The sequence below is a fragment of the Salmo salar genome, chromosome 07 (assembly GCF_965601325.2).
Source record: "Salmo salar chromosome 07, fSalSal1, whole genome shotgun sequence".
NCBI lineage: Eukaryota > Metazoa > Chordata > Actinopteri > Salmoniformes > Salmonidae > Salmo > Salmo salar.
This window is the reverse complement of record NC_138297.1, coordinates 35,482,998-35,505,224: the sequence shown is the minus strand read 5'-3', so window position 1 is coordinate 35,505,224 and position 22,227 is coordinate 35,482,998. Positions and strand designations below refer to the sequence as shown.

Genomic DNA, 22,227 nt, shown 5'->3' with positions numbered 1-22,227 from the left:
ACATAAAAATGAGCTTGTTAAACTTGTAAATGTAAAGTGGGTTTCTTACGTAGAAATAAAGCTTGTTGTTCTCTGGCTAGCAGGAAGCGAATTGTTGAATACATTTTTCTACCTGTTCTTGACTATGGTGATGCCATCTACCGAAGTAAAACTGAGTTGTACTCTATAATATGTTGATTCTGTTTAACATAGCACACTTCATTTTATTACATCTGACATTTTTAATACTCATCACTGCATCCTTTACCAAAAAGTTTGCTGGACCTCTTTAAAAGACACGTAGATCACTTTATTACTCTATTTTTATTTATAAAGCACGTACTCCACAAGCTTCCAACATACTTAACATCTTTGCTGAAATTTAGAATTTTAGGTTATAATAGAAGGTCACAGACTTGATTTATGAGGATGACTTCCTTGGTAACCACAGAGTTCGGGAGATCTGCTTTTTCATATCAGGCACCATATGTGTGGAATAGTCTCCAGTTGGCACTTTGTTTGAATGATTTGGTGTCTCTGAGTCAATTTAGGAAATTGGTTAAGGATTTTTATAGTGGTGAATCTGTTTGTTTTATTTTATTATAATGGCTAATGTGTATATTGTATGTATATTGTGTATATTTTGTATATAATTGTGTGTGTGCTGATGTGACTGTTGTTCCCAGGGCATGTTTGTGAAAGAGACCTAGGTCTCAATGTGTCTCCCTCGTTAAACAAAAGTTAAATAAAAATAAAATAAAAAATGTTCACAGCTACACAAACACAGCTACACACACAGCCTCACAGAAAGCGATGCACACACAGCTAAATACACACACAGCTTTCACACTCCATCTGACCTTGTATCCGTTCTCCTTGGCGAAGCTGAGAATGACTTCTCTACGTTCTATAGTGGTGTTGGTGGCATCAAACACCTGAGGGCATGTACATCATACTGCTTCATACTAGTTCATCTAAATTCAAACGGGTTCAAATAGATCACAGGTCTTAAACTCCTTCCTTTAAGCCCTCCATGGAATGAGTTTGGCACCCCTGATATACACCATATTGGTTTGTACAGTATATTGTAGGTTCATATACATCATAGTGCTTAATATATATCAGGGATGGGCAACTGGCATTTTGTAGGCCTGCGGATAATCCCCCCGATCACAATTTATTTTTCTTCAGTCGGGGTCTCAACTTAGAATAGCATTAGAATAGGTGCAATTTCCAAATTTGGTTGTGCATCAGCATTTTTTCTCAATGACTGACAGTCACTCAATTAGTCAGCACATTTTTTTGGGATTGGTAAATTAGTCTAGCCAGCTATCTAAACTTGAAGTAATCATGGTCGAATTACTGAACGTAAAATTAAAAACGGAAAACATTTTCTTTCCAGCCTAGGGCAAAATGTGTGGAATTGCAGAAAATGTGTTGTAAAACTGCTAATTCTTCTCTCTGCCCAATGTAAAAATTTGTAGAATTGCATGAAATGTTTTATAAAATTGCTAAATCTTATCTCCGCTGTCAAGAAGGGGGCCGTTGAAATGTTTTGCTTGCAAGGTGGGGTGGGACCCCCAACAAAATTTCACTTAGGACCCTAGACTTTTGGGGATCCACACAAGCAATGTGCACACTGCATGTGTGGGTATGGATGTCGGTACGCAGACCCGCTAGCCACTGTGGCCCCTCATGATGAGTTCAGAGTTTTTGTGACCCCCACCCCCATCAAAGTTGCCCATCCCTGATATAGATTAATATTGCTTTATACTAGATCATACAGTATGTATTCGTATAGGTTCATATACATTGGAGTTTGGAATTATTGAAACCCTTGATAAAGATGAGCAAAAATTACTGTATAAAATCAAATAATGTTGGTCTAAGATCTCTCCTAATGTGTTCTCCATTCTCATAAAACATTTTAGAAAAAGGCTCAGTGCCGTTATCCTCGCAAGGTCAGGTATTAAAAGGTATTGAAAACAGGGGTTCCAATCATTTTAACCCCTACCTTTTTGATAAAATATACATTACTTGTTAAACCATATCTCTGTCTCTGAGGGATTGTATCAGCATAAAACAATATAGTTTCCCCATTTTGTTGTGTATACAATATAGCTCAGTATTTTAATAATATATTTTATAAAGTAATTTTTGCTCATCCTTATCAAGGGGGTCAATCATTTTGGACCCCATTGTAGGTTCATGAAGATCCCATATTGCTTCATAGGATTCCATGGTGGTTACTCACTGCCACCTGTCCTTGTTCCTGCATGAAGTAGGCACACACATCCTTCAAAGCCGCAATGGCACAGGCCCTACACACACGCACGCATGCGCGCAGACACAAACACACACAGTGAGCTTGCATCATACTCTTAGGACAGACTAATTCATATTCTAACAGGCTGTCTGGTCGGTTCATACTCATAACAGGCTCTCATTAGTTTATACTCTGATAACAGGCTTTGTGATTGGTTCATACTTGCGTATCTTCATGGCCTCTTGGTTGTCAGGTCTAAAGAACTCATAGCTCTTATAGGACTGGGTCGCATCCCGCCGGTACTGACCTACATTAAAGACTGGAGAGGACAGGACCACATGTACGCACGCACACACACACACACACACACACACACACACACACACACACACACACACACACACACACACACACACACACACACACACACACACGTGAACATTTTGTGTTGTGTTTTTTTTGTACCATTATTTTATCAGGTAGGTTGACTGAGGACACATTCTCATTTTCAGCAATGACTTGGAGAATACCTACAGGGGAGAGGTGGGGGGATGAATGAGCCAATTGGAAGCTGGGGATAATTAGGTGGCTATGATGGTATAAGGGCTAGATTGGGTTTTTAGCCAGGACACCAGGGTTAACACCCCTATGATATGTGACATGGGATCTTTAGGGACCACAGAGAGTCAGGACACCATTTAACATCCCATCTGAAAGACTGCACCCTACACACAGTAATGTCCCCAATCACTGCCCTGGGGCATTGGAATATTTTTTGGGGACCAGAGGAAAGAGTAGCTCCTTCCATCCAGGGACCGGCCAACCCTGCTTAGCGACAGAGGCAAGTGGGATGCAGGGTGGTGTGCTGCTGGTATGCTGCTGTGGTGGTTTGTTGTGATGTGTTGTGGTACCTTTAGATGGAACTCCTATCCAGTTGAGGCATTTAGTTAACGTGTTGTGTTCTGTTGTCATGTGCTGTGCTGTGTTGTTTTGTCTTGTGGTGTGTGGTCTTGTCTTGTGTTGTCTTGTGTTGTGTTGTCTTGTCTTGTCTGGTGTTGTATTGTGTTGTGTGGTATTGTGTTGTCTTGTGTTGTTTTGTCTTGTGTTGTTTTGTCTTGTCTTGTATTGTTTTGTCTTGTATTGTTTTGTGATGTGTTGTGGTACCTTTAGTTGGAACTCTTATCCAGTTGAGATATCTGGTTAACATCTTGTGTTGTATTGTGTTGTATAGTGGTGTGTTGTATTGTGGTCTGCTGTGTTGTGTTGTTTTGTGTTGTGTTGTCCTGTGCTGTGTTGTGTTGTGTGGTCTTGTCAAATCAAATCGTATTTGTCAAATGCTCCGAATACAATAAGTGTGGACCTTAAAGTGAAATGGTTACTTACAAGTCCTTAACCAACAATGCAGTTTGAAGAAAAATAAATGTTAAGTAAAAAATAGATAAGTAAAAAATAAAGAGAGCAGCAGTTAAATAACAGTAGCGAGGCTATATACAGGGGGTACCGGTACAGAGTCAATGTGCGGGGGCACAGGTTAGTCGAGGTAATTGAGGTAATACCTCGACTAACCTTGTGTGGTGGAGTTAGAGTGTGGTGGAGTTAGAGTGACTATGTATATATGATAAACAGAGAGTAGTAGCAGAGTAAAAGGGAGGGGGGGGGGGGGGGGGCAATGCAAATAGTCTGGGTAGCCATTTGAGTAGCTGTTCAGGAGTCTTATGGCTTGGGGGTAGAAGCTGTTAAGAAGCCTTTTGGACCTAGACTTGGCACTTCTGTTGTGCTGTCTTGTGTTGTATTGTGTTGTGTGGTATTTTGTTGTTGTGTGGTATTGTGTTGTTTTGTCTTGTGTTGTGTAGTGTTGTATTGTGTTGTTGTACCTTTAGTTGGAACTCCAATATAGTTGAGGTATCTGGTTAAATGTTTGTGTTGTCTTCTGTTTTGTTGTGTTGTCTTGTGTTGTATTGTATTGTGTTGTGGTGTGTTGTCTAGTCTGGTGGTGTGTTGTGTTGTCTTGTCATGTGTTGTGGTACCTTTAGTTGGAACTCTTATCCAGTTGAGGTATCTGGTCAACGTATTGTATTGTGGTGTGTTGTCCTGTGCTGTGTTGTGCTGCTGTGGTGTGTTGTGTTGTCTTGAGTTGTGGTGTGTGGTCTTGTAATGTTTTCTGATATTGTGTTGTATTCAGTTGTGTTGTGGTGTGGTCTTGTGTTGTATTGTTTTCGGTTGTGTTCAGTTGTATTGTCTAGTGTTGTTTTGTGATGTGTTGTCTTGTCTTCTGTTTTGCTGTGGTGTGTTGTCTTGTATTCTATTATCTTTAGTTGTAACTCTAGCTGATGTATCTGGTTAACTTATTGTGTTGTGTTATCTTTTGCTGTCTTGTGTGGTATTGTGTTGTGGTTTGTTGTGTAGTGTTGTACTTGTTGTGTAGGGTTGTCTTGTGTTTTATTGTGTTGTGGAGTGTTCGGTTGTGTTGTCTGGTGTTGTGATACGTTATGTTGTCTTGTGTTGTATTTTGTTGTGTTGTGGTACCTTTAGTTGGAACTCCTATCTAGCTGATGTATCTGGTTACCTTCTTGTGTTGTGTTATGTTGTGTTATCCTATGTTGTGCTGTTTTGTCTTGTGGTGTGTTGTGTGGTATTGTGTTGAGTTGTGTTGTGTTACCTTTAGTTGGAACTCCTATCCAATTGAGGTATTTGGTTATCGTGTTGTGTGACATTGTGTTGTGTTGTGTGGTATTGGGGTGTGTTGTGTTGTGGTACCATTAGTTGGAATTTCTTTTCAGTGGAGGTAGCTGTTTTTATTTATTTATTGAATTTGTTTATATAGAGTACCAGTCAAAAGTTTGGACACACCTAATCATTCAAGGGTTTTTCTAAACATAGAGAATCATGTAGTAACCAAAAAAGTGTTCAACAAATCAAAATATATGATATATTTAAATTCTTCAAAGTAGCCACCCTTTGCCTTGATGACAGCTTTGCACACTCTTAGCATTCTCTCAACCAGCTTCACGAGGAATGCTTTTCCAACAGTCTTGAAGGAGTTCCCACATGCGCTGAGCACTTGTTGGCTGCTTTTCCTTCACGCTGCGGTTCAACTCGTCCCAAACCATCTCAAGTGGGTCCAGGTTGGGTGATTGTGGAGGCCAGGTCATCTGATGCAGCACTCCATCACTCATCTTCTTGGTCAAATAGCCCTTACACAGCCTGGAGGTGCGTTGGGTCATTGTAACTGTTAAAAAACAAATGATAGTCCCACTAAGTGCAAACCAGATGGATGGCGTATCACTACAGAATGCTGTGGTAGACATGCTGGCTAAGCGTGCCTTGAATTCTAAATAAAATCACAGACAGTGTCACCAGAAAAGCACCCCCGCACCATCACACCTCCTCCTCCATGCTTCACGGTGGGAACCACACATGCGGAGATCATCCATTAACCTACTCTGCGTCTCATAAAGACACTGTGGTTGGAACCAAAAATCTCAAATTTGGAATCATCAGACCAAAGGACAGATTTCCACCAATCTAATGTCTATTGCTTGTGTTTCTTGGCCCAAGCAAGTCTCTTCTTCTTATTGGTGTCCTTTAGTAGTGTTTTATTTGCAGCAATTCAACCATGAAGGCCTGATTCATGCAGTCTCCCTTGAACAGTTGATGTTGAGATGTGTCTGTTATTTGAATTTATTTGAACTCTGTTATTTGGGCTGCAATCTGAGGTGTAGTTATTCTAATGAACTGATCCTATGCAGCAGCGGTAACTCTGGGTCTTCCTTTCCTGTGGCAGACCTCATGAGACCCAGTTTCATCATAGCGCTTGATGGTTTTTGTGTCGTGTCTTTAAGGACTGTCGTTCCTCTTTGTTTATTTGAGCTGTTCTTGCCATAATATGGACTTGGTCTTTTACCAAATAGGACAATCTTCTGTAGACCATCCCTACCTTGTCACAACACAACTGATTGGCTCAAAAACATTCAGAAGGAAAGAAATTCCACAAATGAACTTTTAACAAGTCACACCTGTTAACTGAAATGCATTCCAGGTGACTACCTCATGAAGCTTGAAGCTGGTTGAGAGAATGCCAAGAGTACTGTAGCTGTAGCTGTACCATGATATTTGCACTGCTACTAGGTAACCCCCCAATCGTTCTCCACTATCCCACCCAGTAAAGCCCCTCCCCATCCCAAGTTGGGTTGTCGTCCCAGTGACCGGCAGGCCACCCCTGTCCTCTCGGGCAGAACAGGGCAGAACAGAATTAAGATACACAATCTTGTTTAATACATATAGTTTTTAATAGCTATATATAAAGAAAATTGAGGTGAGAGCATTGGAAATGCCTACCGCTAAAAGCATTTCCAATGCTCTCACCTCAATTTTCTTTATATATAGCTATTAAAAACTATATGTATTAAACAATATTGTGTATCTTAATTTCCATTATTAACAATTAATAATAATGTTGACAGTTCATGCAAAGTATTTAGCAAACAATTATTGTGATTCATCCTGTATTGTTCCTAACATCCTTACCAACAGATGTGGGACACACACACACACACACACACACACACACACACACACACACACACACACACACACACACACACACACACACACACACACACACACACTTCATGGTTCCACCTGTGACCGGAGGGCGGCAGAGACAGTCTTAGAGACATTAACGACACTCAGGTGTGTCCAATTTACTCATTATGATTTCCCTGTTAAGTGGTGTTTTCTGTTGTCCTTTGCTGAAGCTTTAGTTGTTTACAGTGTGCGTTTGTTTCCTGAGTGAGTTTGAGACTTAGTGTTTGTTGTTTTTTCAAGTGTACCCTGGTCCTACGGCTACCATTTTTCAGTAAAGCATTATGTTTATCCTTAACCTGTCTGGGCTAGGGGGCAGTATTTTCACGGCCGGATAAAAAACATACCCGATTTAAACTGGTTACTACTCTTGCCCAGAAACGAGAATATGCATATAATTAGTAGATTTGGATAGAAAACACTCTAACGTTTCTAAAACTGTTTGAATGGTGTCTGTGAGTATAACAGAACTCAGGCAAAAACCTGAGATGATTCCAAGTAGGAAGTCGCCTGTCTGCGATTTTGTAGTTCTCCTTTTGCTTGTCTATCAAAACTACAGTATCCGTGGGGTTATGTTGCACTTTTTAAGGCTTCCATTGGCTCTCTAAAGCCGCCAGAAAGCGGATTGGGGCGTCTCCTGTCTCTGTGCAAAGTATAGTAACTCAGTTTGTCAGTGGTCTGCCTGAGGACAAAGGGAATGGAAATGCGCTTTCACGAGACCTCACCATTTTTTCTTTTCCTCTTTGAATGAATACAGTATTGTCCGGTTGGAATATTATCGCTATTGTACGAGAAAAATGCCATAAAAAAATATTTTAAATAGCGTTTGACATGCTTCTAAGTACGGTAATGGAACATTTTGACATTTTTTGTCTCGAAATGCGCTCGCGCATTACCCTTTGGATAGTGACCTGAACGCACAAACAAAATGGGGGTATTTGGATATAACTATGGATTATTTGGAACAAAAACAACATTTGTTGTGGAAGTAGCAGTCCTGGGAGTGCATTCTGACGAAGAACAGCAAAGGTAATCCAATTTTTCTAATAGTAATTCTGAGTTTAGGTTGCCCCGAACTTGGCGGGTGTCAAATTAGCTAGCCGTGATGGCTGAGCTATGTATTCAGAATATTGCAAAATGTGCTTTCGCCGAAAAGCTATTTTAAAATCTGACACAGCGATTGCATAAAGGGGTTCTGTATCTATAATTCTTAAAATAATTGTTATGTACTTTGTCAACGTTTATGATGAGTAATTTAGTAAATTCACCGGAAGTTTTGGGTGGAAATGCTAGTTCTGAACATCACATGCTAATGTAAAAAGCTGTTTTTTGATATAAATATTAACTTCATTGAACAAAACATGCATGTATTGTATAACATACTGTCCTAGGAGTGTCATCTGATGAAGATCATCAAAGGTTAGTGCTGCATTTAGCTGTGGTTTGGGTTTTTGTGACATTTATGCTTGCTTGAAAAATGGCTGTGGTTATTTGTGTCTATGTACTCTCCTAACATAATCTAATGTTTTGCTTTCGCTGTAAAGCCTTTTTGAAATCAGACAATGTGGTTAGATTAACGAGAGTCTTATCTTTCAAATGGTGTAAAATAGTAATATGTTTGAAATATTGAAATTATTGCATTTTTGAGGTATTTGTATTTCGCGCCACGCGATTCCACTGGCTGTTGAATAGAGTGGGACGCTAACGTCCCACCTAGCCCATAGAAGTTAACCACTGATTCCTCATCTGGAACTTCTCTGCACCTTGGTCCAACCTTACAACATCACAGAAAGCTTCTGCCCAAACATGGACCCAGCAGATAAGGTTGTAAACCACCAAGGAGCACTGCTGGGGCGACAGCAAGAACAATCCAAATATCAGAGACCCTCCAGGCACTTACTGACTCTCTCCAACCACAGTCCAACCTCAACCCAAGAGGAGCCAATGTCCCAAGTCTCATTGCTCAGTGCTACAGGCATCGCCGTGGTTCCTCCAGGGAAACTGCACCGGGAACCAAAGATCCCAGCCCCCGAACGGTTTGACGGCCACCCGGGAGGATGCAAGGGGTGTCTCACTTAGTGTTCTCTAGTGTCGAGCAACAGTCCTCCTCGTCCCACTCCGACCGGGCCATGATCGCCTACAACATCTCTCTACTCTCGGGGGAAGGCCCTGGCGTGGGCAACGGCAATGTGGGAACAGCAACCACCATCCTGCAGCACCATATTAGCCTTCATTGCCAAGCTGCGACGAGTCTTCGACCACCCAGTCGGCGGACGAGAAGTGACCAGCCGACTGTTCAACTTCCACAAAGGGGCCAGACCAGTGGCTGACTTCGCCATTGAGTTCCGCACCCTCGCCACCGAGAGTGGGTGGAATATGGAGGCCCTGGTCACCGCCTTCCACCAGGGTGGCAATCAGGATCGACAACCACCTCCAAGAACGCGAGACAGCGCCTTTTTGACACCACCCTAGTATCCCGGTTTTCTGAGCACCACAAGCCCCCCGAACCCAGCATTGAGGAGCCCATGCAGCTGGGACACACACGTCTGAGCCCACAGGTGCATGACAGGCGCATGTGCGAAGGCTGCTGCCTCTACAGCAGAGGTCTTGGCCATCTCCATGCTACATGTCCAGAGCTGACGGGAAACACCAGTGCTCGCCAAGACAAAGGGAGACCCTGACGAGCTGTGCAGTTACCTCCCGGCTACCCAGTCACTGTCTGTCACTACCTGCTAACCTCCACTGGCATAACCGTCAGCACCAGATTCAAGCCTTTGTGGACTCCGGGGCCGCAGATAATTTCATTGATCAGGACTTCGACCAGAGAATTACAAATCCCCTGTGTGAAGTGTCCCATCCCTCTGCAGATTCAAGCCCTCGATGGATGGCCAATTGGCTCCGGTCAGTTGGAATATTAGACCAAGCCCATTCTACTGCAGGTTGGGGTGAACCACTCAGAGAATTAGTTTTCTTTTGATCACTGCTCCCGAGAACACCCTTATCAGAAGCAGAGTTAGAGCATAACCTGTAAACCCATGTTATCCTTAGGGAGAAACTCGCATGTGTCAAACTATATGAACCGGCGAGCGCAGCTAGAATAACTCCGTGGCTTATCCACCCCAACCTCCCCCCGATGATCCCAGTCAAAAATGGCGTGTCTCTGTGTGACCCAGAGACCATAATATGTCAAAAGCATGTCTAAATAACTAATAGACAGGCTTCATTCCGGGCCTACTTTTTGCACGGTCGCTGCGGTCAGACCGAGTGAGTTACGGTCAAGTGGGGCACCTTGTTGAACTCAGCACAACCTAGAGACTACGGTGATGCCATTTGCCAACACTTTCAGTGTTGATTTCAGCCTGTCCATTTGGTGATGGTAAATCACTATTTAAACTTATTGGAAAATGACAGTCAGACAATTAAGTCAGCCATCCATCCATAAGATGTCATACTTACACCAAACTGATACATACTGACACCAAACCCATTTTGTCCAACTTGTTTAGAAGCCAACTATCATGTATTTCAGAGCCGGCCCAAAAATCACAGCGTCTTCTGTTAATTACATCTAGCCGTTCCGCTAGCGGAACACCTGCTCCAATATCCAATGATAGGCGTGGCGCGAATTACAAATTCCTCAAAAATCCCAAAACTTCAATTTTACACCATTTTAAAGATAAGACTCTCGTTAATCTAACCACACTGTCTGATTTCAAAAAGGCTTTACAACGAAAGCAAAACATTAGATTATGTCAGCAGAGTGCCCAGCCAGAAAAAATCAGACACCCATTTTTCAAGCTAGCATATAATGTCACATAAACCCAAACCACAGCTAAATGTAGCACTAACCTTTGATGATCTTCATCAGATGACAACCCTAGGACATTATGTTATACAATACATGCATGTTTTGTTCAATCAAGTTCATATTTATATCAAAAACCAGCTTTTTACATTAGCATGTGACTAGCATGTGACTAGCATTCCCACCGAACACTGCCGGTGAATTTACTAAATTACTCACGATAAACGTTCACAAAAAGCATAACAATTATTTTAAGAATTATAGATACAGAACTCCTCTATGCACTCGATATGTCCGATTTTAAAATAGCTTTTCGGTGAAAGCACATTTTGCAATATTCTCAGTAGATAGCCCGGCATCACAGGGCTAGCTATTTAGACACCCAGCAGGTTTAGCACTCATCAAAGTCAGATTTACTATAAGAAAAATGTTCTTACCTTTGTTGTCTTCGTCAGAATGCACTCCCAGGACTTCTACTTCAATAACAAATGTTGGTTTGGTCCAAAATAATCCATCGTTATATCCAAACAGCGGCATTTTGTTCGTGCGTTCTAGACACTATCCTAAAGGCTAAATAAGGGTGACGAGCATGGCGCAATTCGTGACAAAAGAATTCTAAATATTCCATTACCGTACTTCGAAGCATGTCAACCGCTGTTTAAAATCAATTTTTATGCAATTTTTCTCATAAAATAGCGATAATATTCCGACCGGGAATCTGCGTTTAGATAAACAGACAAAGGAAAACAAAGCATTCGGTCGAAGCGGGCACGCGCCTAAGCCCATAGTACTCTGAGTGGCCACTTGCCAAAAGCGATAAAGTGTTTCAGCCAGAGCCTGCCTCGATATCGTTCAACGTTTTCCCGGGCTCTGAGACCCTATGGAAGACGTAGGAAGTGTCACGTTATTGCACAGATCCTGAGTCTTCAATAAAAAGAGCCAAGATGAAACACTACTTCTCAGACAGGCCACTTCCTGCTTGAAATCTTCTCAGGTTTTGGCCTGCCATAGGAGTTCTGTTATACTCACAGACACCATTCAAACAGTTTTAGAAACTTTAGGGTGTTTTCTATCCAAAGCCAATAATTCTATGCATATTCTAGTTACTGGGCAGGAGTAGTAACCAGATTAAATCGGGTACGTTTTTTATCCGGCCGTGTCAATACTGCCCCCTAGCCCTAACAGGTTAATTGGAACTCCTAACATGTTGAGGTATCTGGTTAACCTGTCTGGGCAACGTGGGACGTTTGCGTCCCACGCTAGTCAACAGCCAGTGGAATCGCGTCGCGTGAAATATAAATACTTCATAAATGCTATAACTTCAATTTCTCAAACATATGACTATTTTACACCATTTCATAGATACACCTCTCCTGAATTGAACCACGTTGTCCGATTTCAAAAAGGCTTTACAGCAAAAGCAAAACATTAGATTATGTTAGGAGAGTACCCTGCCAAAAATAATTACACTGCCATTTTCAAAGCAACTAGCATGCATCACAAATACCCAAAACACAGCTAAATGCAGCACTAACCTTTGACAATCTTCATCAGATGACACTCCTAGGACATCATGTTACACAATACATGCATTTTTTGTTCGATAAAGTTCATATTTATATATAAAAACAGCATTTTACATCGGCGCGTGACTTTCAGAAAATATTTTCCCTCAAATGCTTCCGGTGGATCAGCGCTACAATTTACAAAATTACTATTCGAAAACATTGGTAAAATATAATATTGTCATTCAAAGAATTGTAGATTAACATCTCGTGAATGCAACCGCATTGCCAGATTTAAAAATAACTTTACTGGGAAATCACACTTTGCAATAAACGAGGTGCTATGCTCAGAAAAATAGGCTAGGCGATACAGGTTAGCGCCATCTTGGAGTCATCTAAAATCAAATATACTATTGTAAATATTCACTTACCTTTGATTATCTTCATCAGAAGGCACTTCCAGGAATCCCAGGTCCACAACAAATGTAGTTTTGTTCGAAAAAGTTGATCATTTATGTCCCAATAGCTCCTTATTGTTAGCGTGTTCCGAAGGCTACTCATAATGTACGAAGCGCGCGAGACTTGTCCTCACGAATGTGCAAAAAAAAATGTATTTACGTTCGTTCAAACATGTCAAACGTTGTATAACATAAATCTTTAGGGCCTTTTTCAATCAGAACTTCAATAATATTCAAGGCGGACGATTGCATTGTCTTACTAAATGTTTTGGAATGAGAGAGTACCCACGGGCATGCGCGTCATAGTAGTAATGGCCCTCCCTCTATGGCAAACTTTCCAGGCCTCTCGTTCGGTCAGTTTTTACCGGAGAAGACTCAAACCACTTTGTAAAGACTGTTGACATCTAGTGGAAGCCTTAGGAAGTGCTAAATGAATCCTAACTCACAGTGTGTTTCATAGGCAAAGGGTTGAAAGTGATTCCACAAATCAGATTTCCACTTCCTGTTAGGATTTGTCTCAGGGTTTTGACTGCCATATGAGTTCTGTTATACTCACAGACACCATTCAAACAGTTTTAGAAACTTCAGAGAGTTTTCTATCTAAATCTACTAATTATATGCATATTCTTGTTTCTGGGTAAGAGTAGTAACCAGTTTAAATCGGGTACGTTTTTTTATCCGGCCGTGAAAATATTGCTTCTATCCCCAACAAGTTAACGTGCTGTGCTGTGTGGTATTGGGTTGTGATGTGTATCTAGTTAACTTGTGTTGTGGCACCTTTTGTTGGAACTCCTATCCAGTTGAGGTATCTGGTTAATTTTGTGTGTGTGTGGTACCTTTAGTGGGAACTCCTATCCAGTTGAGGTATCTGGTTAACTTCTTGGAGATGTAGGTCTTCCCTCTAGCAGGCAGCCCCACCATCACAATCATGGTAGGAGAGTTAGTGAACTGGGGGACGGACGCTGAAAAACACACACACATACACGCACAGATGGATTAAAAACTGACATGACACACACATACACATGTATTGGAGTTATAAAAAGATCACAGAACACACACACATCAGTTTTAGACAAATGGATAGACCACGTAACACACACGCACAGACGTACACACACAACGACAAACATAGACACGGCCTTGGTCTTAGGGGTGAACGGCCCTTAGGTCTCTCTCAGAGAGTTACAGTGTTCCATACTGCAAGTCATACCGTGGCCCCAACACACACACACCACACACACACACACACACACACACACACACACACACACACACACACACACACACCACACACACACACACACACACACACACACACACACACACACACACACACACACACACACACACACACACACACACACACACACACACACACACAATTTGAAACAATACCAAAGTTCTGTTGGTTACGAGCACCAACCTGTCCTGTACAGGTAATGAACCACACAGAGGCCGACCGGTATGTGTGTCTGTTGTTTCCATGTGCATATTTGTGTGTATGTGCGTACTTACACCCTCTACGTCGGTACATCTTGCTACTCATGGAGGGAATCCAAATCTTCTCTAAAGGGTTCTGAGTTAGCTTGGTCTGCCTCTGAGACATGATTTACACAACAGTGTCTGTATGTAAGCGAGAGAGAGATGGGGGAGAGCAAGATGGAGAAAGAGAGAGAGAGTAGCCTGGAGAGAGACAAGGTGTGTGTGATAGTTTGAGAAACTGTCTGTGTGGGTTACCTCATGATGGGAGCGGCCTAACTCTCTCTCTCTCTCTCTCTCTCTCTCTCGTGTGTGTGGTATCGGTACTTGCTCCTCCTCTCCAGTGGGTTACATGGTGTGAGGTTATACAGATGTACGGGCTACTTCCTGAGTGGGAGGAGCTACAGTACCAGGACTTTATAGAACTGGAAGGAATAGAACAGATTTTCGCCAAACACACTGAGCTACCCAACCAGGACCACTATAACAGTCACCAATTGTTGTGGGAATGCCAGGTCTACTCATGATGCCAATTATCTGATTGGCATCATGATTCTTTAATTCTCTATTTGCGTCGTTCCACAAAATGAAGTGACATTCTCCACATTCTCACCATCATATTTGCATGTTTCCAATTCATGATACATTTCTGTTGTATGTGTTTGCCATTAATCCTCTGTCAAGTGTGTGTACCCCCTCTACAGGCCAACGGAGAACACAGTTAAAACCTCTTAGGGCTAGGGGGCAGTATTTACACGGCCGGATAAAAAACGTACCCGATTTAATCTGGTTACTACTCCTACCCAGTAACTAGAATATGCATATACTTATTAGATATGGATAGAAAACACCCTACAGTTTCTAAAACTGTTTTAATGGTGTCTGTGAGTATAACAGAACTCATATGGCAGGCAAAAACCTGAGAGATTCCTTTACAGGAAGTGGCCTGTCTGACCATTTATTGGCTTTCTTTGACATCTCTTTCCAAAACAAAGGATCTCTGCGGTAACGTGACACTTCCCACGGCTCCCATAGGCTCTCAGAGCCCGGGAAAAAGCTGAATGTCGTCATTCCAGCCCCAGGCTGAAACACATTATCGCCTTTGTCAAGTGGCCGATCAAGGGACAGTGGGCTTAGGCGTGTGCACTGGTCGCCCCCGTCTTTCTTTTTTTTCCTCTATTTACTGAAACGCAGATTCCCGGTCAGAATATTATCGCTTTTTTACGAGATAAATTGCATAAAAATTGATTTTAAACAGCGGTTGACATGCTTCGAAGTACGGTAATGGAATATTTAGAATTTTTTTGTCACGAAATGCGCCATGCTCGTAACCCTGATTTACCATTTCGGATAGTTTCTTGAACGCACGAACAAAACGGCACTGTTTGGATATAACGATGGATTATTTGGGACCAAACCAACATTTGTTATTGAAGTAGAAGTCCTGGGAGTGCATTCTGACGAAGAACATCAAAGGTAATCAAACTTTTGTAATAGTAAATCTGATTTTGGTGAAGGCTAAACTTGCTGGGTGTCTAAATAGCTAGCCCGTGATGGCTGGGCTATGTACTTAGAATATTGCAAAATGTGCTTTCACCAAAAAGCTATTTTAAAATCGGACATATCGAGTGCATAGAGGAGTTCTGTATCTATAATTCTTAAAATAATTGTTATGCTTTTTGTGAACGTTTATCGTGAGTAATTTAGTAAATTGTTAGTAAATTCCCCAGAAGTTTGCGGGGGGTATGCTAGTTCTGAACGTCACATGCTAATGTAAAAAGCTGTTTTTTGATATAAATATGAACCAGAGAGGTTATCTAGCAGCCCGTTGTTGTCACTCATTAGGCAATATTGCTTCTGTTTTATGTTCAGACGCTACGCTTGTGCATGTATGTGCTCTGTTTGTTCTTATTAAACTCACCGACTGCACCTGCTTCCTCACTCCCTGCATGTTCGTTACAGAATACTGCCTCGGAGAATGGAAGCAGAAGCCAACCGAGACATCTCCAAGATGGTCGGCGAACAGTTGGACCTATTTCGCCAACACCACGACCAGCTGGCTCAACTGGGGACGGTTAAGGATGAGGTCCTCCGTGATCTTCAATGTCTAGATCTTCCTCAAAGGGTGTCACTCCCAAAGAGCGGAGGGTCTTCTACCATGAGTCAACACAGCGAGCCAGCACCCCAGCCCATTCAGCAGTCTGCCTAGATCAGCGATGCCAGTTTGTCCTGTTGTGAATTTTCCAGCACATATGTGGCAATTATTTATTTCAGAAGGAGCCAGCAAAACTAGTGCACTCTATATGTGCTCTGGGTCATTAGACACCATTAGACATGCACTGTCTGGGGTTGGACACAACTGGTTATTCCTGTAACTGTGTTATGGCCTACTATGTACTGTTGCAATGGTTACACCTCTTGGGTCTTTTCCAGAACATGGGTGTCCCTTTCCGAGGAGTTAGCAGGATGACATGTATGGATATAACATCATACCTGCTCTCCTCTCCATTTCCGGTTCAAGCACTGGACTACCGACCACTGGGATCTGGGACAATCTCACAGCACCACTCACCATCACCGAGGGAACCCTGCACCAAAATAACCTCCCCTTCCTCATCATCCAGGCACCTGTACACAAAGTTGGCCTCCCGTGGCTCCAACACCATGACCCCACCATCTCCTGGTCGAGGATGGAGATCACAGCCTGGGCACCCGGATGTTGGAAGACCTGCTTTCCCTTACCCTGTGCTTCCATGTCAGTTGAAAGTCCTGTGGTTGTCCTCCAGGCCGACTTCCCTGAGATTTACCAGGATCTCTGGGAGGTTTTCTCCAAGACCAAGACCTGTGCCACCTGTCTCGCTCCTCATCATCTCTGGGACTGTGCCATCAACCTGCTAACAGACTCTACCCCCTGTTGGTGGCTGAAACCAAGGCTATGGAGGAGTACATCCAGGAGGCTCTCCAAGAATCAATGATTTATTTATAAAGCCCTTTTTACATCAGCAGATGTCATAAAGTGCCATACAGAAACCTAGCCTAAAACCTCAAACAGCAAGCAACGCAGATGTAGAAGCACGGTGGCTAGGAAAAACACTCTTATCCAGAGAGACTTACAGTAGTGAATGCATACATTTTTTCATACATTTTTCTCCGTACTTGTCCCCCGTGGGAATCGAACCCACAACCCTGGCGTTGCAAACACCATACTCTACCAACTGAGCCACACGGGACCCTCAATACCGCTACCCTCTCCCATTTGTGCCAGCCTCCATTGAACAGCTCTGCAGTGCCTGTTTTTTGTTGTTATTTTTTTACCAAGCTGGACCTGAGGACTCGCATCCGGGAGGGGGATGAAGACAGCCTTCAGCCCAATGTCTGAGTGATGCCTTATGGATTAGCCAATGTCTTAATATGTGTGATTCGGACCACGAGAAGGATAGACATGTCTCTAGTCTATTTTTCTATTCCTTGAAGTAACTTCTTCATGGATTTATTAAGTTTTTGCCATTTTGAGGTATTTGTAATTCGCGCCACCCTCTACCATTGGATATTGGTGAGGCGTTCCGCTAGCGGAACATCTAGATGTAATTAACCTCTCTAGGCTAGGCGGGACGAATTCGTCCCACCTACGTAACAGCCACTGCTATCCTGTGGCGCGATTTTCAAAACCTTAAAAATCCTATTACTTCAATATCTCAAACATATGACTATTTTACAGCCATTTAAAGACAAGACTCTCGTTAATCTAACCACACTGTCCGATTTCAAAAAGGCTTTACAACGAAAGCAAAACATTAGATTATGTCAGCAGAGTACCAAGCCAGAAATAATCAGACACCCATTTTTCAAGCCAGCATATAATGTCACCAAAACCCAGAAGACAGCTAAATGCAGCACTCACCTTTGATGATCTTCATCAGATGACAACCCTAGGACATTATGTTATACAATACATGCATGTTTTGTTCAATCAAGTTCATATTTATATCAAAAACCCGCTTTTTACATTAGCATGTGACGTTCAGAACTAGCATACCCCCCGCAAACTTCCGGGGAATTCGCTAACATTTTACTAAATTACTCACGATAAACGTTCACAAAAAGCATAACAATTATTTTAAGAATTATAGATACAGACCTCCTCTATGCACTCGATATGTCCGATTTTAAAATAGCTTTTTGGTGAAAGCACATTTTGCAATATTCTAAGTACATAGCCCAGGCATCACGGGCTCGCTATTTAGACACCCGGCAAGTTTAGCACTCACCATAATCATATTTACTATTATAAAAGTTTGATTACCTTTTGTTGTCTTCGTCAGAATACACACCCAGGACTGCTACTTCAATAACAAATGTTGGTTTGGTCCAAAATAATCCATCGTTATATCCGAATAGCGGCGTTTTGTTCGTGCGTTCCAGACACTATCCGAAATAGTAAAGAAGTGTCGCGCGCATGGCGCAATTCGTGACAATAAAATTCTAAGTATTCCATTACCGTACTTCGAAGCATGTCAACCGCTGTTTAAAATCAATTTTTACGACATTTTTCTCGTAGAAAAGCGATAATATTCCGACAGGGAATCTCCTTTTCGGCAAACAGAGGAAAAAATCCCAAAGGCGGGGGCGGTCGGGGTCACGCGCATAAGCCAGTGTCCCTTGATCGGCCACTTGAGAAAGGCGATAATGTGTTTCAGCCTGGGGCTGGAATGACGACATTCTGTTTTTTCCCGGGCTCTGAGCGCCTATGGACGACGTGGGAAGTGTCACGTTAGAGCAGAGATCCTTAGTAAATGATAGAGATGGAAAACAAGTTCAAGAAATGGTCAGACAGGCCACTTCCTGTAAAGGAATCTCTCAGGTTTTGACCTGCCATTTGAGTTCTGTTATACTCACAGACACCATTCAAACAGTTTTAGAAAATTTAGGGTGTTTTCTATCCATATGTAATAAGTATATGCATATTCTAGTTACTGGGTAGGAGTGGTAACCAGATTAAATCGGGTATGTTTTTTATCCAGCCGTGTCAATACTGCCCCCTATCCTAAACAGGTTAAGTACTGGTGGCCCACCTTGGCACAGGATGTCGCCGCTACGTAAATTCTCGCTCTGTATGTGCTCAAACAAAGTCTCCACGGCACGCTCCAGCAGGGAAACTCCTTCCCTTCTTCGTGCCTCAGTGGCCTTGGTCTCATCTGTCTATAGATTTTGTTACTGAATGTCCCCTGTTTGATGGTTTCACCGCTGTTATGGTTGTTGTGGACAGATTCTCAAAATCTTGCCATTTTATCCCTCTCTCTGGTCTCCCTACCGCTCTCCAAGTTGCTGAGGCATTGTTCCAGCAGGTCTTCCAGCACTATGGCCTTCCGGAGGACATCATCTCCGACTGTGGTCCCCAATTCACGTTGCGACTATGGAAAGCCATCATGGAGAAGCTGCAGGTATCGGTCAGCCTCAAATCTGGGTACCAGCCTTAGTCCAATGGGCAGGTAGAGAGGACAAGCCAGGAGCTGGGGAAGTTCCTGAGCAGTCGCTGTCAGGACCGGCAAAGGGAGTGGGCCCAGTGTCTTCCCTGGGCGGAGTAAGCCCAGAACTCGTCACTCCTCCACTGGCTTGTCTCCCTTCCAGTGTGTCCTGAGATACCAGCTGGCCCTGACACCATGGACCCCAAGCCAGATCGAAGCCCCTGATGGCCCTGAGTGGTTCCGGCACGCAGATGAGGTTGGGACGCTGCTCACGTGAGGATCCAACGCGATGTCCGCCATCAGAAGGAGCAGGCGGACCGCCACCACAGTGAGGCAACATTTTCCATCCTGGTGATCGTGTCTGGCTCCCACTGCGCCTGCCCTCCCGGAAGCTGAGCCCCTGATTTGTGGGACCATTCAAAGTCCTCCGGAGGGTCAATGAGGTAACTTACCGATTCCAGCTACCCACTAACTACTGGATGTCACCCTCTCTTCACTTTTCCCTCCTCAGGTCGGTGGTTCCTAGTTTCCTGGCTGATGCTGTCCCCGACGACACCCCTCTGCCTCCCCTGTAAATCCAGGGACATCGCTGGTTTACTAACCACCGGTCCTGCAAACCTTCATTACGCACACCTGCGCCTCATCATTAGGCACACCTGGACTTCATCACCTCCCTGATTACTCCTCATTTATATATAGCACTCCATTTTTGTCACTTATCAGTCAGTATTGTTTCTGTTTTATGTTCAGAAGCTACGCTTCTTCCTATATCCACTCTGTTTGTTCTTATTAAACTCACCAACTCCACCTGACTCCCTACATCTTCGTTACACCTACAATCTTTTTATCATCAATTTCTCTCAGCCAATCATCTGTCATTTGTGTAAGTGCCGTGCTTGTTGAATGTCCTTCCCTATAAGCTTGCTGAAAGTCTGTCAAATTGTTTACAGTAAAATAGCATTTCCAAAAGTTTACTAAGGGTTGGTAACAGGCTGATTGGTTAGTTATTTGAGTCAGTAAAGGGGGCTTTACTATTCTTGAGTAGTGGAATTACTTTTGCTTCCCTCCAGGCCTGAGCGCACACACATTCTAGTAGGCTTAGATTGAAGATATGGCAAATAGGAGTGGCAATATCGTCCGCTATTATTATCCTGAGTAATTTTCCATCCAAGTTGTCTGACCCCGGTGGCTTGTCATTGTTGATATACAATTCTTTTTTCACCTCTTCCAAACTCAGTTCACGGAATTCAAAAGTACAATTCTTGTCTTTCACAATTCGGTAAGCTATACAGTACCAGTCAAAAGTTTGGACACACCTACTCATTCAAGGGTTTTTCTTTATTTTAACTATTTTCTACATTGTGGAATAAAAGTGAAGACATCAAAACTATGAAATAAAACATATGGAATCATGTAGTAACCAAAAAAGTGTTTAACAAATCAAAATATATTTTATATTGCCTTGATGACAGCTTTGCACACGCTTGCCATTCTCTCAACTTGCTTCACCTGGAATGCTTTTCCAACAGTCTTGAAGGAGTTCCCACATGAGCTGAGCACTCGTTGGCTGCTTTTCCTTCAATCTGTGGTCCAACTCATCCCAAACCATCTCAATTGGGTTGAGGTCGGGTGATTGTGGAGGCCAGGTCATCTGATGCAGCACAGCCTGGGTCATTGTCCTGTTGAAGAACACATGATAGTCCCATTAAGTGCAAACCAGATGGGATGGCATATAGCAGCAGAATGCTGCGGTAGCTATGCTGGTTAAGTGTGCCTTGAAATCTAATATATCACTGACAGTGTCACCAGCAAAGCATCCCCACACCGTCACACCTCCTCCTCCATGCTTCACGGTGGGAACTACACATGCGGAGATCATCCGCTCACCTACTCTGCATCTCACAAAGACACAGCAATTGGAACCAAAAATCTCAAAGTTGGATTCATCAGACCACAGGACAGATTTCCACCAGTCTAATGTCCATTGCTTGTGTTTCTTGGCCCAAGCAAGTCTCTTCTTATTAGTGTCCTTTAGAAGGCCTGATTCATCCAGTCTCCTCTGGACAGATGATGTTGACATGTGTCTGTTACTTGTGAAGCATTTATTTGGCCTGAAATTTCTGAGTCTGGTAACTCTAATGAACTTATCCTCTGCAGCAAAGGTTAACTCTGGGTTTTCCTTTACTGTGGCGGTCCTCATGAGAGCCAGTTTCATCATAGCGCTTGATGGTTTTTGCGATTGCACTTTAAGAAACTTTCAAAGCTCTTGAAATGTTCCGTATTGACTGTCTTTGCTCTTTGCTTATTTGAGCTGTTCTTGTCATAATATGGACTTGGTATTTTACCAAATAGGGCTATCTTCTCTATACCACCCCTACATTGTTACAACACAGCCGATTGGCTAAAACACATTAAGAAGGAAAGAAATTCCACAAATTAACTTTTAACAAGACACACCTGTTAATGTAAATGCATTTCAGGTGACTACCTCATGAATGCCAAGAGTGTATAAAGCTGTCATCAAGGCGAAGGGTGGCTACTTTAAAATCTAAAATATCTCAAATATATTTTGATATGTTTAACACTGTTTATTGTTTATTCTACAATGTAGAAAATAGTAAAAATAAAGAAAAACCCTTGAACGAGTAGGTGTGTTCAAACTTATTTTGGGGACACACCTACT

At 42.7% G+C, this 22,227-nt stretch overlaps 1 protein-coding gene across 1 annotated transcript in view; it reads right to left on the bottom strand.

Annotated features, from left to right (window-relative positions):
* The window catches only part of LOC106609077 (6-phosphofructo-2-kinase/fructose-2,6-bisphosphatase), a 48,771-nt gene extending 34,438 nt beyond the window's left edge, over positions 1–14,333 (bottom strand). The window contains exons 1-5 of the mRNA XM_014207468.3: positions 14,116–14,333; positions 13,434–13,559; positions 2,468–2,564; positions 2,234–2,300; positions 840–914 (exon numbers count right to left, since the gene is read on the bottom strand). Of these exons, the coding sequence (XP_014062943.1) occupies positions 840–914; positions 2,234–2,300; positions 2,468–2,564; positions 13,434–13,559; positions 14,116–14,206 (456 nt within the window). The 5' untranslated portion in view covers positions 14,207–14,333. The remainder of the gene's footprint in view (positions 1–839; positions 915–2,233; positions 2,301–2,467; positions 2,565–13,433; positions 13,560–14,115) is intronic.
* Positions 14,334–22,227: the final 7,894 nt, after the last annotated feature.